The sequence below is a fragment of the Diospyros lotus genome, chromosome 4, assembly GCF_014633365.1.
Source record: "Diospyros lotus cultivar Yz01 chromosome 4, ASM1463336v1, whole genome shotgun sequence".
In the NCBI taxonomy this organism is placed as follows: Eukaryota; Viridiplantae; Streptophyta; class Magnoliopsida; order Ericales; family Ebenaceae; genus Diospyros; species Diospyros lotus.
In genome coordinates, this window is record NC_068341.1 from 32894067 (window position 1) to 32910155 (window position 16089).

At 37.4% G+C, this 16089-nt stretch overlaps 1 protein-coding gene across 2 annotated transcripts in view; it reads right to left on the reverse strand.

Annotated features, from left to right (window-relative positions):
* The window catches only part of LOC127800255 (ultraviolet-B receptor UVR8), a 63846-nt gene that overhangs the window by 7669 nt on the left and 40088 nt on the right, over positions 1–16089 (reverse strand). For both annotated transcript variants that reach the window (XM_052334766.1, XM_052334765.1), the window contains exons 4-7: positions 15797–15878; positions 14342–14497; positions 6958–7131; positions 2938–3009 (exon numbers count right to left, since the gene is read on the reverse strand). In XM_052334766.1, the coding sequence (XP_052190726.1) occupies positions 2938–3009; positions 6958–7131; positions 14342–14497; positions 15797–15878 (484 nt within the window). The remainder of the gene's footprint in view (positions 1–2937; positions 3010–6957; positions 7132–14341; positions 14498–15796; positions 15879–16089) is intronic.

Below are 16089 nucleotides of genomic sequence, written 5' to 3' on the forward strand. Positions count from 1 at the left end.
CCCAAATCAGAAGGACGGGACTGCATCATAGTTGTAGTAGAGAGATTCACCAAGTATGGCCAATTCATTGGATTGATTCATCCTTACACTGCTCAGGAAGTAGCAAAAGTGTTATTGGATCAGGTAATTAAACTACACGGAACACCTAAGGCTATAGTATCTGATCGAGACAAAATTTTCACTAGTTTGATGTGGAAGGAGTTGATGGGATTGTTAGGAGTTAAGCTCCATATGTCTACTGCTTACCACCCTGAATCGGATGGCTAAACTGAAAGAGTTAATCAGTGTTTGGAGATGTATTTAAGATGTTCTTGCTTCCTACAACCAAGAACATTGCACAAATAGCTTCCCATGACCCAATGGTGGTACAACTCCAACCACCACATCTCCATAAAAAGGTCTCCTTTCGAAGCCTTTTACAGTTACAAACCGCCATTGCTACCAACCTTGGGTGACTCCTCTATAGTAGCAACTCTAGATGCTTACCTTCAACAAGGGTAATAGGCCTTACAAGTGCTTAAAAATGAATTGGCTAATTCCCAGAACCATATGAAGCAATTGGCAAATGGGAGAAGGAGCGAAAGGGAATTTTAGGTTGGTGAAGTCGTGTATTCAAAGCTTAAGCTGGGTTACCTAAGGGCCTTAATACAAAACCCCAGCTCAAAGTTAAACCCAAGGTTCTATGGTCCATTTCCCATCACTGCAAAGGTGGGGAACGTAGCCTACCGAGCTCTACTCTACCTTCAACATCCACTCGGTGTTCCATGTTTCACTCCTCAAAAAGTCAGTAAGGGCACAACCAACGAGCTCTACTCTACCTTCTCTCCCAAATGCCAATGACAATATTAAGGAACCTATAGCTATGTTGGATAGAAGGGTAATTTACAGGAACGGGGCTCCCATTCCTCAAGTTCTCATCAAGTGGTCTCATCTCCACTCGAATAATAATACATGGGAGTATCTTCCAGACATCCTCTGCCAGTTTCCTAGAGTGGCCAGCCTCCTCCACATTTCTTAAGGACAAGAAAATTTTGTAGGGAGGGGTAATTGTCATGTATCCGCATGGTAGGGGGCCGATATAGTAATTAAATGTAATAGGAAGGAAAAGTAGCAAATTAGTAGAATATGTTGTAGGGAGTTGTACAAAGTTTGTTGTTGCTTTGGTAGTTTGTACATTCCCAATCTTGTAAGTGGTTACCCGCACATGGGAGGTTAGGATCCAGCTATATATACAACTGATCCCTCCCCACGGACATATATGAAAAAACCCATAACAAATTATCTGAATATTCTTTCTCTATTCTCTCTCTCTCTCCCTCATTTATGTCTCTCTCTCCCCAATTTCTCTCTCAATTCCCCCTTTCTTCCTTCCTTGATCAACCTATTGATTGAGAATTGCTTGTCAGATCCTTAGGGAGCTGACACAGAGTTACCACAATGCTAAAACCCTGAATAGAACCTCCTGACATACAAAGGATTTACTGAAATGTTATTTTTGCAATTATTGCCAAACTATCATTTCTGAGACAATGTAATGTACTTTGCTTAGGAAATCAAACATATAAAATTGTCAAGATTATCCTTATGTCAAAAGGTTGGCATGAAAAATTACAATTCAATATTCAAATGTTACTGTGATTAGAAAATGATGATTCATTCAAAGAGAAGTTGTACAACAAACAAACAACAAAAATAACCACAACATATAAATTCACCCAGTAACGCAAAGTTCCAAAATCATGATTTTTTAACCTTGATGTAGTAGGGCTTACAGTAACAACTATAAGAAAACACTGTGATGTGATATCTAAAGCTCTTTCTCTCTCTCTCTCTCTCTCTCTCTATATATATATATATATAAATATATATAGATGTGTGTGCATTTTCTTTCTGGTTCTTGCTTTTTCTAAGTCTGTTTGATCGGACCCAATCTTTGAAGGTTTGGTCACTTTCACTCCTTTAAACCTACATGCACGCATACAAATCACGTCAACAGGAAGTAACATGTGCCTGTGGTGTATTTTCTTTCAAGAATGGCAGCCAATATGCTAGTTGAAAATCCCATATGAAATAATCAGTAGAAGAAATCACCTAGACAATTAATAAAATGGGGTGTGGCAGATGTGTGGCAGCAAGTTAGTCTGCTAAACCTATGTAAACAAGTGGAATACTTTAGGAAAAAAAAGAAAAATGTTTGCTAGAAAAAAAAAGGACTTAAACAAAAGAAGTTGCAGCACAACCCAAGAAGAGTTGTCAGCAAATCTAACTGCCTCCTATTTCACACTCTTGGCAACAATGGTGCACCTCTGCTAGTAATCATGGAAACCTTGAAGAACATTGAAGTATGATGTATAGCAACTCCATGCCCATCCTTCTTCACATAAAATGTCTTATACACAGAAAACTAAGCAAAGGAAGGGTATCAAGGTATTTGTCCAAGAAAATATGTCCTTGTCATGGACTCAAAGCTCAAAAAACTAATTCATCTGGATTGTCTAGGGCTTCGAGTACCAGTTACACAGGTAACTACAAGAGTTGGTAGAGTCGTGCAATGTAATGTTGCTAAAACTAGGCAAAGATTGAATGTCAATTCAGGTGCCTTGCAGTCTTGGACTATGCAGTGGTTGTTTTAACATATCCCACTAGGCTAACATGAATGCCAGTTTTAAGTCATATTAGGTGTTTGTGTCAATCATGTGCACAGTTGATGAACCTTAACATCAAGTTTTGTGTGAATTCAAAATGATCTGTTTAAATATTCAAATATCCCATGTAAAATTGAGTCATTATAAAAGAATCACAAGGGAAGAAGATCGACCCCTCAAAGGAAAGGAAGGTGGCCATTCTTATGTGCAATACCAACCAGAAGGAAAGTGGAATAAAAAGAGAAAAAGGCAGTAGCAATGATGAAAATTCAATGAGATTAAAGCAGCCAACCTTATTCCAACCCCATCCATAAAGTTTTCCATCACTTGTCAATGCCATGGTATGCCTCCAACCACCTGATATCTGAAAAATTAAATCCCAAAGAAGTTGAAAAACACTAGACATATAACGAATATCAACTATAACAACAAAGAAGTCTGTGCTACACATGTATAGATATCTATGAATGTAAAACCAAAGGCAAATGTATATATTCATATCTACACTGGTTCATTTCGTGTATATGCACATAGGGATTTTCAGTATTAGAGAATGACATCACAACCTAGAACTTATGCAAGCTCGTTCCAAGTTTTGGTTTAATCATACTTGGTCAATTCAAAGTTACTTGGAACAAATATACACACAAATAGCATCCTCAGTTTGGCTCATTTTCACTGTTCTGCACCCCAAACCCATCTGCCAAAGATAATAGTGACAATAATAAATAAATAAAAGAAGGGACAGAGAGGGAGACAGCATTTCTTTTACCACCTTTTTGGGATAAGTAACAAAGAGACTTGTTCTTGCAATCCAAATTTAGGAAGACAAAATTTGTCGACTCACTTAGTACATACAAGAAAACATCAATCTGTAGAAATTGCATGGTTGCAGTATAACTTGATACCAATAGCATATCACATGTAATTGTAATCATTCTTTCTGAAAATATGGGGTTGACCCTGTGGAATCAAACCAACTATCACACTACTATTTCTGAACTAGCATTTTTACATCCAGAAGCAGGGAGATAGCTTCCGATCCTCATTCCCTTCATGTAGACATCATAAAGAACTTGCTTTCATAACTATTCAGAAATGTCTCCCTGAAAATTTTCTTTAGTGAACTCTCCACCTCTATTTTACTTCCTCATTTATCAGTGTAACTTTTATACTTATCCTTGATACATTTAAAATTATTAGTTGCAAGCCTGCGCATTCAACTTATCCTTGATACACTAAACTTTGCAAGTTCCATGGTTGCAAGTCTGCACATTCAGAAGTTGATGAAGGTGCATATATTGTTCAATGACATCTTATTATGCAGTACATGGTACTCGGAATATATCACTGCAAAACATAATGACCAAAACCTAGGAAATAATTTATGCTAGACAAGGTGCAGTGCATATTATCATTTGAGCATGGAAAAAGCAATTTTGGAATTTTGATTGAAGAATGTCTTGGTAAAATTTCTTTCTCATTCTTTGACAAGAGATCTGTATATTATATAGAAGAGAGCCTATTCTAAATATGGACAGAATTCTAATTACAAGGTGTTAGAATTATTAATATATATTATAGTTATTATATGTGTGTGTTTTATTTTCGTAATTAGATTAAGCCCATAGGTTTAAGGCCCATTATGCTTATTATAAATAATAAGCTAAGAGAGGCTAGTCTCTTAGGTTTTTTCTCATAATAATTTTCTCACATGGTATCAGAGTCACCGGTGAAAAAAAACCCTAGCCCCGCTATGTATCTTTTTTTCCAGCAACCAAAACCCTAGCCATCAAACCCTAACCATCACTGCCCAATACCAAAACCCCACTGTCCGGCCACCATTGGATAACACCGCCACCACCATCAGGTTTGCCGCCCCTAGATCGGCCGACCGCCGAAGACTTGCCGCCGCCGGACCCCCCACGTGCCGACGCGTGACAACGAGTCCGCCGGCCACTTTTTTCCAGCTTCTCTAGATCTGATCGCTGGCGACTCTTCAAGCCACTTCCAATGTCGAAACCCTCGCCATATCTGATTTCAGTGACGCCGCTTCTGCCGGTGCTATTCCCACTTCGACACCTATTGCCCCTACCGTCTCTCAATCCTTTACTATCTCCAATCTTGGGACAACCAATATTACCATTGTCAAGTTGATAGGGTAGCCAATTATCTCTCATGGACAACCTCTGTCAAAATGTGGTTCAAAGGACAAGACCAAGCGGATCATCTTACCACCAAGGCTGAAAGTGTTCCAGAAGCGAATCAGGCTAGATGGGAACAAGTTGATGCCCAGTTATGTACCCTCCTATGGCAGTCTATTGATCATTCCATCATGCAGCTCTTTCGCCCCTTTGAAACTTGTGTTGATGTGTGGAAGGAAGATGAAGAGTGTTATACAAACGACATCCAATGTTTGTACACTGTGATTTCTAATATCAAGAATCTCAAGTAGGAGTCGTCCATGGAATCTTATTTGGGGCAGGTTTGGGCTCTCATGCAAGAATTTGATGCTCTTCTTCCTCTCACTACGACCCGCACCAAACAGATTTGCTCAACGATAGAAATTTTTTTATGGCTATTGCTCTCTCCGGTCTAAAACTAGAGTTTGACGCCATCAGGCATCAAATCTTGACCAACTCCACTAGCCCTACCATGAAGGACTCTTTCAAAAGGTTGTTGAATATGACAGGTGCACATGGTATGTCCTCTTCTTCTCATGTTGTTCCTCCAGCCGAATCTTCAGCTCTTGTATCTCAGGCTTCAACCGTAGGAGGAAATAGAGGACACAATAATAATCGCTCACATCCACAATGTACCTTTTGTAAGAAACATGGTCGGCCAGCTGCTCCACCTGTATCATCTACTAGTGCAGCTCATGTATTTTAGAGCGATCCTAGTCCTGCTCAATCTCCACCAAGTTCGCAATTGGTATCTATGTCTACAACTGAGTATGATGCCTTCTTGAAGTTTCAAGCTACCCAACCGTCTCATCCTGGTAATCCCGTTGCTTGTGTTGCTCAAGGCTCATCTATTAGTCCTTGGATTATAGATTCTGGTGCCCCTAACCATATGTGTGGTAATGAACTTCTTTTCTCCTCACTTACCTATTCTGATATCTTACCTATTGTAGTAGTTAGTGACATACATGCTTCCTTGTTTAGTGGAGGTTACTTGAACCTTTAACTCGTAAACTAGAGCAATATCCTTTTTCTTGGAGTAGGTTTGTTGCAGTGTTTCCCATATGGCTCTTGGAATTGTGAGGAACATCACATTTTGGCTAACATCCGATTTCATGGAATTCCATAGCCATGACATAATCATGGAATCCTCTTCATGTCTTGAATCTTGGGTCTTCAATGCTAGGCCTAGTATTAGTTAGGTGGTCCTTCTTTTCTCACCCCTTGAGGATGGTTTGGACAATTTGACTCCACTATAGGTAATTCGTTCCATCGAGGCAATAGAATGGATTCTACCTTTGGAGTTCGTTGCCTGATCCAGTAGAGGCAGCAACAGCAAAAGGTTTACCCGTAGTGGCAGAGGGTGCGTTGAGTGTGAAGGTGTCCATGGAGGTTCTCGACATCTTCAAGCAAAGAGTTCAAGGCTGAAGGGTTTGGGATAATTGCAATGAAGGCCGAAAGGAGAACGATTACGACAGAAATGTAGGGCAATGGAAAGAAACCTAGACAAAAGGCTCTAAAACAATGAAGGAATTCCTGGTAAAATTTCTCTCTCGTTCATTGACAAGAGAGTTGTACATTCTATAGAAGAAAGCCTATTCTAAATATGGACAGAATTCTAATGACAAGGAAAGTATCAATTTATTCTAAATATTGACAAAATTCTAATTACAAGGAAAGCATCAATCTAGGGAAAAACAAATAAAAGGAAATGCAGAATTAAAGAGGTATATTCCTAAACTAAAGCAATTTCAGAATTTAGAATAGAAAATCTAGGAGTAATTTCCAGAATCGTAACATTGATTAACTATCGTTGTCAACCATAAAGTTGGATATTTGTCAACCATACAAGGTGAAAAGCACCCATATTGACTACTATACTTTGTCACCAAAAGGCAGAGAAAGAGACTGGACGCTTGAGACTGTCTGTAGGACAAAATGACGCTGATGAACAAGATAATAAATTCCTTATCCTTTAGCTATGGTCCTTCAGTGGATTTTTTGTTACCAAAAAAAAATAATAATAATAACTCCATGTTCTTTCTCTTGATTTTTGTATACAACAGAGAATATAATGGACTGATGCAAAATTAAGATATCATAATCCATATGACAGGAACCTAAAAGGTTACCTGAGAAATAAAATTTTCACGCAAGGCTTCCAACCTATGAGGGATTAGGTGGTCTTCAAAATTCCCATGCCCTAGTTGACCGTACTTACTCCAGCCAAAAGTGTACAAACCTCCAGAAGAGGAAACAGATATAGTATGCCTCCATCCACATGCAACCTGAACCATCTTCTCTCCCTGAAACTTAAAAATATTAATGTCTAATGCATGAAATCTTAAAAGGAAAAAGGATATGCCACAATGACATATGAAGCTACAAATACAGTTGGAATCAGCTTCCTCTAAATAATGGTGACTAACAGAAACATAAGGCTACACAAACTTAAAAAGTAAAACATAGAAGTGCAAGTTATTCTTCTATATAGAAATTATGTTAAAATGACTGCATACGGCAGAACCAAATACATACATCCCAACAGCATACTGAAGGGAGAGTTTCTATGAAGAAAAGAAAAGGAACTGAAAGAAAACAGAAACTAGGATTTACTGAAGAATAATCCTTGATTGCTAAAAACAGAGAATCAGTTGAGTATGTATGGACTTGAATACTCAATTGATTCTGTTAGAAATACAACTAACTTGTACAGCTGTACAAGAACAAGTGGACAAATCCTAACTAACAAACTGAATTCAACAGTAACATCTTAATAACAAACAAAACTATTTCTCTCTACATTCCCCCTCAAATTAGGCTCTGGAACTTTGGGCAAATCATCCTTAGTTAAGTAGTCTGCTGTAGTTTATCTTGAACAGCACAGTTAGGCAACAATGTTAGGCCAAGCCTTACACAGAAAGAGAAATCTGTCTCTAGGCAAACCTTTGGTGAAAGTATCATCTGTTTGATATTGTGTGGGAACATATCTGATCTCCACCTCATCATTTTCAACTTTCTCTCTAACAAAATAAATATCAATTTCAATATGTTTAGTGTGTGAGTGGAAGACAAGATTTTCAACAATACTTTTAGCTGACAAATTATCACACCAAATGATAGGAATTTTAGAAAGTGAATAGCCCAGTTTAGCATCTAGAGACTTTAGCCACAAAATTTCAGTAACTCCTTATGCTAAAGCTCTATATTCAGCTTCCCCAACTGATCCTACAACCACTGACTGTTTCTTTTAACTCCAAATTAAGAGATATTACCAAAAAAGACCAACCCACTTGTGGATTTGCATGACTTTACACCCAGCATGATCTGCATTGATATAAACTTCTATAGACAGATAAGGGGTGAATAATAAACCTAACCAAATAGTCCCCTGTAAGTATCGGACCAATGTTTTGCAGGCCAACCAATGTTGCTGATTAGGAGAGGACAAAAACTGACTGAGTTTATTCATCACAAAGGCAATATTAGGTCAGGTGTAAGTCAAATGTTGTAGAGAGACAATGATAGTTCTATATAGAAAAGGATCAGAAAACAATTCACCATCATTAGTCAGAGTAGCTCCCAGATCAACTAATGTAGAACATGTGATAAAGAAGTTCAAAAGGAGAGGCAAATTTTAGAGGAGAAGCTGGTAAGAGATTAATTGTATAACCAGCTGTTTAAAAAGCTTCTACCCAAAATTTTAAAGGCATATGAGCATGGGCTAACAGTGTAAGACTCATTTCAGCAATATGTCTATGCTTCCTCTCAGCAACCCCATTTTGTTGATAAGTATGAGGACAAGTCAAACAAGGTTTCCACGACAGTTAAGATATGGCAAGAAGGCTCGAAATTTCCCTCCATTATCAGATTGGAGAGCCTTTAGTTTAGAGTGATATTGTAATTCAACAAATTTGTGAAAGGAAATGAAGGTAGGAAGAGCATCAGATTTCAGTTTCAATGGATATAGCCATTGCATACCTGGTATAAGCATCTACAAAGATGATACAGTACCTATAGCCTGCAGTAGATACATTAGGAGCTGGACCCCAGAGATCTGAATAAACTAATTCTAAAGGTTTCTTGGCTGTAATTTCACAATTAGAAAAAGGAAGCTGATGTAGTTTGCCAAGTTTACACGAATCACAAAAAAGAAAGAGAAGAATTGGAACAACAAGGAACATGAATCTTATTCAAGACCATTTGTATTACAGAAAAAGAAGGATGCCCTGATTTGGCATGCCCCTGATCACACAGTTTTATTTGGTACTGCGTTTTTATTCAAAATTGTGGCATGACAAGATGGGAACTCTAATTTGACACTGTAGATTTGGTAGATTTACAGTGTTCTGCCAAACGAGACAAAGAAGTGAAAGCAAAACCAGAGCTGCTGAATGCAGGTGCAGGTGACAGTTGATAAAGACCATCTTTAAGTTGCCCTCGGAGTAGTACAATTCCTGTGTCCTTGTCCTTAAAAAAACAAGAATCAGAATAAAACTCAGCTATCACATTATTATCTTTTGTAAGCTGAGAGACATTTATAAGATTTTTCATCATGTGAGGAACATGAAGCACATTAGATAAAGAAACAATAGAGTTTGGTTTGAGTATGAAGTTAACTAAGGCCAACATTTGAAATGGATAATTTCTTACCATTGCCAGCTGCAACTTTGTCATAGCCTTGATAAGGAGAGTGAAGAGTAAGGTTATGAAGGTTGGAAGTAATGTGATTTGTTGCTCTAGAGTCAACAAACCAAGACGGATCATTGCAAGTTGCTGAAGAAGAAAATTGATTGTCCAAAGAATTGTTATAGTGAGAACCTTGAATAGAACCTGTCTCACTTAAAAAATCTTCACTAGGATCACTAAGGGCTACAAGATAAGCTCTTGGATCAAACTAAGATAATCCAACTCTGCAAGAATTTTGACTTGGAAAACGTTGAAAATTTCTGTCAAATCTATGATAACAGTTGTTGGCAAAGTGACTTGGTTTTCCACATAATTGACAATATATCTTCCTAGAGTTAGATCTGCCTTGGCTCTACCACATCTGTCAGAAAAACCACCACTACTGTTAACAGAACCACTGCCATTCCTTGACCAGTGAGATGCAACATTTGCAATCATTGGAGGTACACCTTCAAATTTTAAAAGTGAAGATAAAGTGGAATGCTTAACAGATAACCTCTGTTCATGCATTAACAGTAAGTACTGAACCTTCTCTAGGTTAATATCATCCATTTGATAGGTAATTAAGCTGACAACATTTTCATAGTCACTATCCAATCCACTCAAAATTGCTAATAAAAGATCCTTGTCACTGATTGGCTCACTAATTGCAGCAAGAGCATGTCCTATTGTTTTAATCTTCAAGAGATAGTCATTCACAGATAGAGAATCCTTCTTGATAGATCTCAATTGTTGTTTTCACTGAAATGATTTGACAACAGTTTGCTGAGAATATAAATTCTCAAGAACATACCATACCTCTGCTGAGGATTCACAATGAATCACCTGAGCTAGAACGATTTTGTCTATTGTAGAGAACAACCACCCTAAGACTAACTTATCTGATTTGATTCAGGCTAGATATTCTTCATTTACTTTCTATGCATTAGGATCATCAAAATCTGGATCTGGTAGACATTTGATTGGGCCTTTTCCTGATTTGTTGATGAAGGAAACCAAATCAAAAGCCCTAATTGTCGCCAAGATCTGTGCTTTCCAAAACAGGTAGTTATTATTATCTAGTTTGATAGGATTGTAATTGAATTCTCTTGCAATAGAAGAGAAATCAAATTGCAAAGCAGAAGATAGAGAGCAGGATCGACTTTGAGAAGAACTGCATTGTTCTTGATTTCCAGCCATTGAAGCAAGTTGCAGGCTCTAATACCATGAAGCGAGAGCTTCTATGAAGAAAAGAAAGGAACTGAAAGAAAACAGAAACTAGGATTTACTGAAGAATAATCCTTAATTGCTAAAAATAGAGAATCAGTTGAGTATTTATAGACTTGAATACTCAACTGATTCTGTTAGAAATACAGCTAACTTGTAGAGCTGTACAAGAACAAGTGGACAAATCCTAACTAACAAACTGAATTCAACTGTAACAACAGTAACAGCTTAATCACTTCCGAGTTTTAACCCCTTGGGGTAGCTCAAGTGGTCGACCGCATGGGTTTCGGGTGTTGGGTATGCCAAGGTTGTGTGTTTGAATCCTGGGCAATGCGGTAGGTATCGCTTAACTACACAAGGGGCAATGGGCACGGGTCTTTGACCTGGACTTACCTTGGCCTGGCCCAATGGTCCGGTTCGGATCAGCCCGTAGGTTATAGGGTTGGCAACGCTCGCGCCAAAGGCGCCGCTAGGCGAAGCTCCTCAATTCCTACGTTAAAAAAAAAAAAAAAACAGTAACAGCTTAATAACAAACAACACTAATTCTCCATACACATACCATTGAAATGCAAAGATAGACTAGAAGATTCTGTCACAGAAAGTTTTTAAGAAACTCCTCTTCTGTTATGACCCAATTCTACATCAGTAGTCTACTGGAGAGGTCTTGGGTATATTACAAGGTCCCATAAACTCAAAAGTCAACTTCAACTAGCACTTTTGGAAGTGGCATCAGACCAACCTAGGACCAATACCGGGTGGTGCGGCTAGGAAAATGCTTTGAGACTGGTTTGGATCATACTGAGATAAGAATTTCTAACCTGGCAAGGACATCGGGAACTAAAAAGAGGGGAGTTTGTCAAAATTCAATCCCACATTGGTAGTCTACTGGGGAGGTCATGGGTATATTACTTGGTCCCATAACATTAGTCACCTTCAACAAACACCTTTGGGTAAGAACTTGTGGTGTTACATCTTCTTTCTAGAATTAACTAGTGATGGAAGTGATTGTCTAGGACTACAATAGGTAACAGTTCTTTATAATTGAACAGATTCGGTCCCTAGAGTAGGGAACCCGAATTCAAGTCGAGTTTTGATCAATGAACTCGCATACCTTGATTCAATAGATAGGAAACCTACTTATACAAGTTTCTATGTTATCTAATCCTAGAATTTAGGAGCTAATATACAACAGAAAAATAAGATAAGAAAACTTCTATCTTCTCCTATTATTTTTCCTGGATTTTAGGAACTTATCTAGCTGCATCTTTATCTTCTTTCTTTGATCTGCTGGAGGCTGATCTGCTGCATCAGCTTCTTATCTGCTTCCTGTGACTTCTTCATAAGCTAGGACTCTCTCCAACAATAATGTATCCATAATTAATAAAAAAAAATGACAATTGAACCAGGAGTTCTTGCAGTCGTTTGGCTAACAAGAGTTTTTGAAAAGCACTTTCATGTTCATTTTGATTCATAAAAATACTAACCAAAACAACCAACCTAAAACAGTATAGTTCCACCAAAATCTTCAAGCCCTGCTTGTAGTGAATGACTATAGGACTTAATCTTACTTCAACCAAAAATTTAAACCATCTGATATAACTCAATATCATCTACAGCTCAATCATGTGATGAGGGAGCTCCTAGAGTTCTTTAGACCCTGGATCATATTCTGAAGAAACCAAAAGAAATTATTAAGACATGATCAAGGATGAAATAACCTTATAAACTTCTTAAAGTTGTATGACTACTTTAAAAAAACAAAAACAAAAACATTTCCCCTTGTTCTATTAGATGGCAGTAAAATTGTCAAAGCCAGCAGCCTTTCAAAAGAGCAGAATTGAAGTGTAGCCTGAAACAAGTAGGTGTAACTGTTGAATTCTACAGTGACAAGCTCAATGGATCAATTAGTAACCATCAGCTGTGAGCGTGATGAGCAAAGGCTTATAGAGGTGTTATCTCTCAAACCTTTTTCTGGAAAATAAATTCTCTTTATTTCAGTAGATGACAAGAAAAATGCAATATATTTTCAGTAACCTCCCCCATTTCAGATTTCATTTCTCCCAAATCATCACTAATGTAGTTCATGTTAGAGATATGCCCCACAAGCCAATTATATTTACATGTAATTGATCATATTTTTCCATTGTGACTCTTTATCTTCAATCAATTATTATTGTAAGGCATTCTGTTTTATTTGTCATTGATGGTTGACTTTATTATTTCCACTCTTGACAAAGTCCATAGATCAAATAGGCTCATGGAATATGGTCGTGCATAGAGATGACGATCATGAAACATATTCCTTATAAGCCTTGATCTTAAATGTTCCTAGTCATAGAGTTATTAGGATTGGACACTAATAACTCGGATAGACTAGCATATATGATGCATGCTCAATTAGGAGAATGTCTTGTTTCATAGACATTGGTGTGTGGACACTAGTGCATATATGTGGGTGCTTATTATAAAAATAAGTACACTGAACTGACCCGCTATAGAATTCCTAATGGTAATTGTTTATTGTCGAATTAGAATTTCTGTATTGCAATAGTGCAGATTGGTCCTTAGACTTGAGACATCATGGTGGTCTTATATTTGACTGGTTACGCTTTGGTTCTTTTTGGATTCTAATGGAGTCATTAACAAATTATTACTGGGCGTAACCTTATCACATATGAAGGCTTGTAGATGTCGAAATAGGATTCATCACTTATCGACAAGATGAGAAGATGTCCTACGTATTCCGATGATTTCATGACTAAGGAAATCCTTGGCCAAGGTGAGATGGAAATCAAAAGGTGTTTTGATTTCATCGAACAAGTCATAAATCTGGAATGGATACATAGTTGTTGATTGACTAGGGTTTCGTCATAAAACCATACCCTAAATTCAATCAGGACATAGTTGATGAAAGGATTTTATTGTACGGTAATTGCAATCGAAAAGATCCGTGTTTTTTTTTCATCGTTGGCTAGGCGTTCATGGCATGTTGCTAGACGTTAACCATGATATATAGGGTTTTAGAATTAATATGATTAATTCTAAAACTATTAATTAAAGAGTTTAATTAAGAAGCCCATGAGATGAGTTAATTATGAAGCCCATAAGTTTAATTAAAAGAGTTTAATTATTCTAAGGAGTTGGGCCTTCATATAGCCCAATAGAATTGGCCCTACATCTAGCCCAATGGTGGACCTAAGGGGTCACACACTTGGGTCGAGTCCGTTCCACAAATTAAAAGAGAGATACGGCCCAATATGATTATGGGCCAGATCTAAATCGTTTAGGGTTTTTCCAAAGGCATAATTAGGGTTTTTACTCTATAAATAGGCCACTTAAGAAGCTGGAAAGACAAGGAGAAATTCAGATCTCTCATTGGAGGCGCCTAGGGTTACTAGCATTACTTAAGGCGTTCATGGAAACGGCCGATCGTGTGGACCGACTTGGAGGAGTTCGTGTTTGCGGCTCTACGGATCAATCAAGGCAGAATCATATCTTCACGATTGCCCGGTTCCCAATAAGCTCATGATGATAGGAAAAATGCTCCTTGCATGTTCAAAATGTCTGGATATTCCATGAAGAAATCATGTATATGGTAATAGTCTTAGATAGGTTACATACCTCAACACTTGAAACTTTATGAGGAACTAAGCGGTCATGTCTGTCACCCAAGCCCAAGTTTCCATATCTGCCCCAGCCCCAACTGTAAAGCTCACCTTCTTCAGTAACAGCAGCTGTATGTTCAGCACCAGCAGCAACCATTTTTACAGATACCCCCTACAAAATATTAAGCAGAGTTAAAGGAAGTACATAAATCTTTTGAGAACATTCCAGCATGCCCATGTCAACCTCAACGGTAAACATGCTTGAAGAATTATGCATTTTTTATATTACCATAAAATCTGGGGATCTGAAAGATGAGAATGTACCATGTCCATTTTAGACAATGTCATGAAAAGGATATCTTCATTCTATACTGGAGAAATCACTAGTTTAAATTAAAATTGTATGCCAATTGTTACATGTGATAAACATGTGTAAATTACAGCTTAGTAACAATACCAAACAAAAATAATGCTGTCAGAATTGGCTAGCAAGAGGAGGCAGAACTACCTCAGACCTCTGAAGGACAATGTTAGGGATGAAGAAATTCTAGGCTAGAGGCGGTGTTCATGGTACATAAAGGACTGCAGATAATGTTGGATAGATCCTTAGCTTCCTGCTGTGACACTTAACTAACACAGGTACTTAAAAAGGAAATCCTTGCCATAAGGAGTGAATCAATTGTCAGATATTTATTGTAAACCAAACATTCCAAAGTACTTCCTCTTTGAGTTGTTTGTTCTTTCAATTTTTTCCTATAATTGAACATTCTCTCCTCACTTATTGGCCTTCTGTCTAAATATGAGGAGGCTAATCCTCTTTGATGTCATTTGGTGCATTCTATTTATTTGTGAAGAATTTTTTAGTAGAAAGTCATTCTATTCATCTGTCATACTAGTGTGTGTACAGACACACACACATACAAAGGACTGAATATCCTAGCCACTCTATTCCGAGATTTACATACACTAAATTAGGAAGCTACAGCTACCATTGGGAGAGATTTATTCTCCACTCAAAATAGGAAATAAGCTAATGGACCCAAATCACAATATTAAAATAAAGCTTAACTAAAATAGATAATGTCAACTATTCTAAAGAATCAAGATCAGATTTCCACAATTTGTTATCTTGAGAGAAAGACAGACAGGGAGAATGAGGGAACAAAGGTATAGAAACTTTAATCAAGATCTTTTCTTCGACGGCAACTGATAACTTTTGCCACAAAATGTAAAGATGAGAAGTAAAATCAGAATTAAAACTTCCTATCACAGACAAGCTTGGATATCCACTGGTTTTCTACCCTTTTCTTATATTTCTATATTAATGGGAAAATATGTATGTCATTATAACATTTCTAACAAAATTAAAAGCCACAACTAGGTTGATATGGTTTAGAAGGTGATTTCTCAAATTTTTATGACACTAACAAATACACGAGTAATGAATGGATAAGAAAAACAAATGAAATACCTGGAAATCCTCAATTTTCTGTGGCAAAAGTGAGTCCTCCGTAGTACCAAGGCCTAGTTGGCCATTTTGATTCCGGCCCCAACTTCAATAAAGAGATAGAGACAAAATCAACAAAAATAGTGGTAATAACAATTTACTACAAAAAGATAGAAAAAACTTCATGCAAATAATGAAATTACTAGAGGCAATGAAACCTGGGAACAGAACACAAAATGTTATAGATATTTGATCTTGCAACCATGAACATATTTATTGATATAATGACTATCCACTTGAAAAGAGTCAACAAGAAC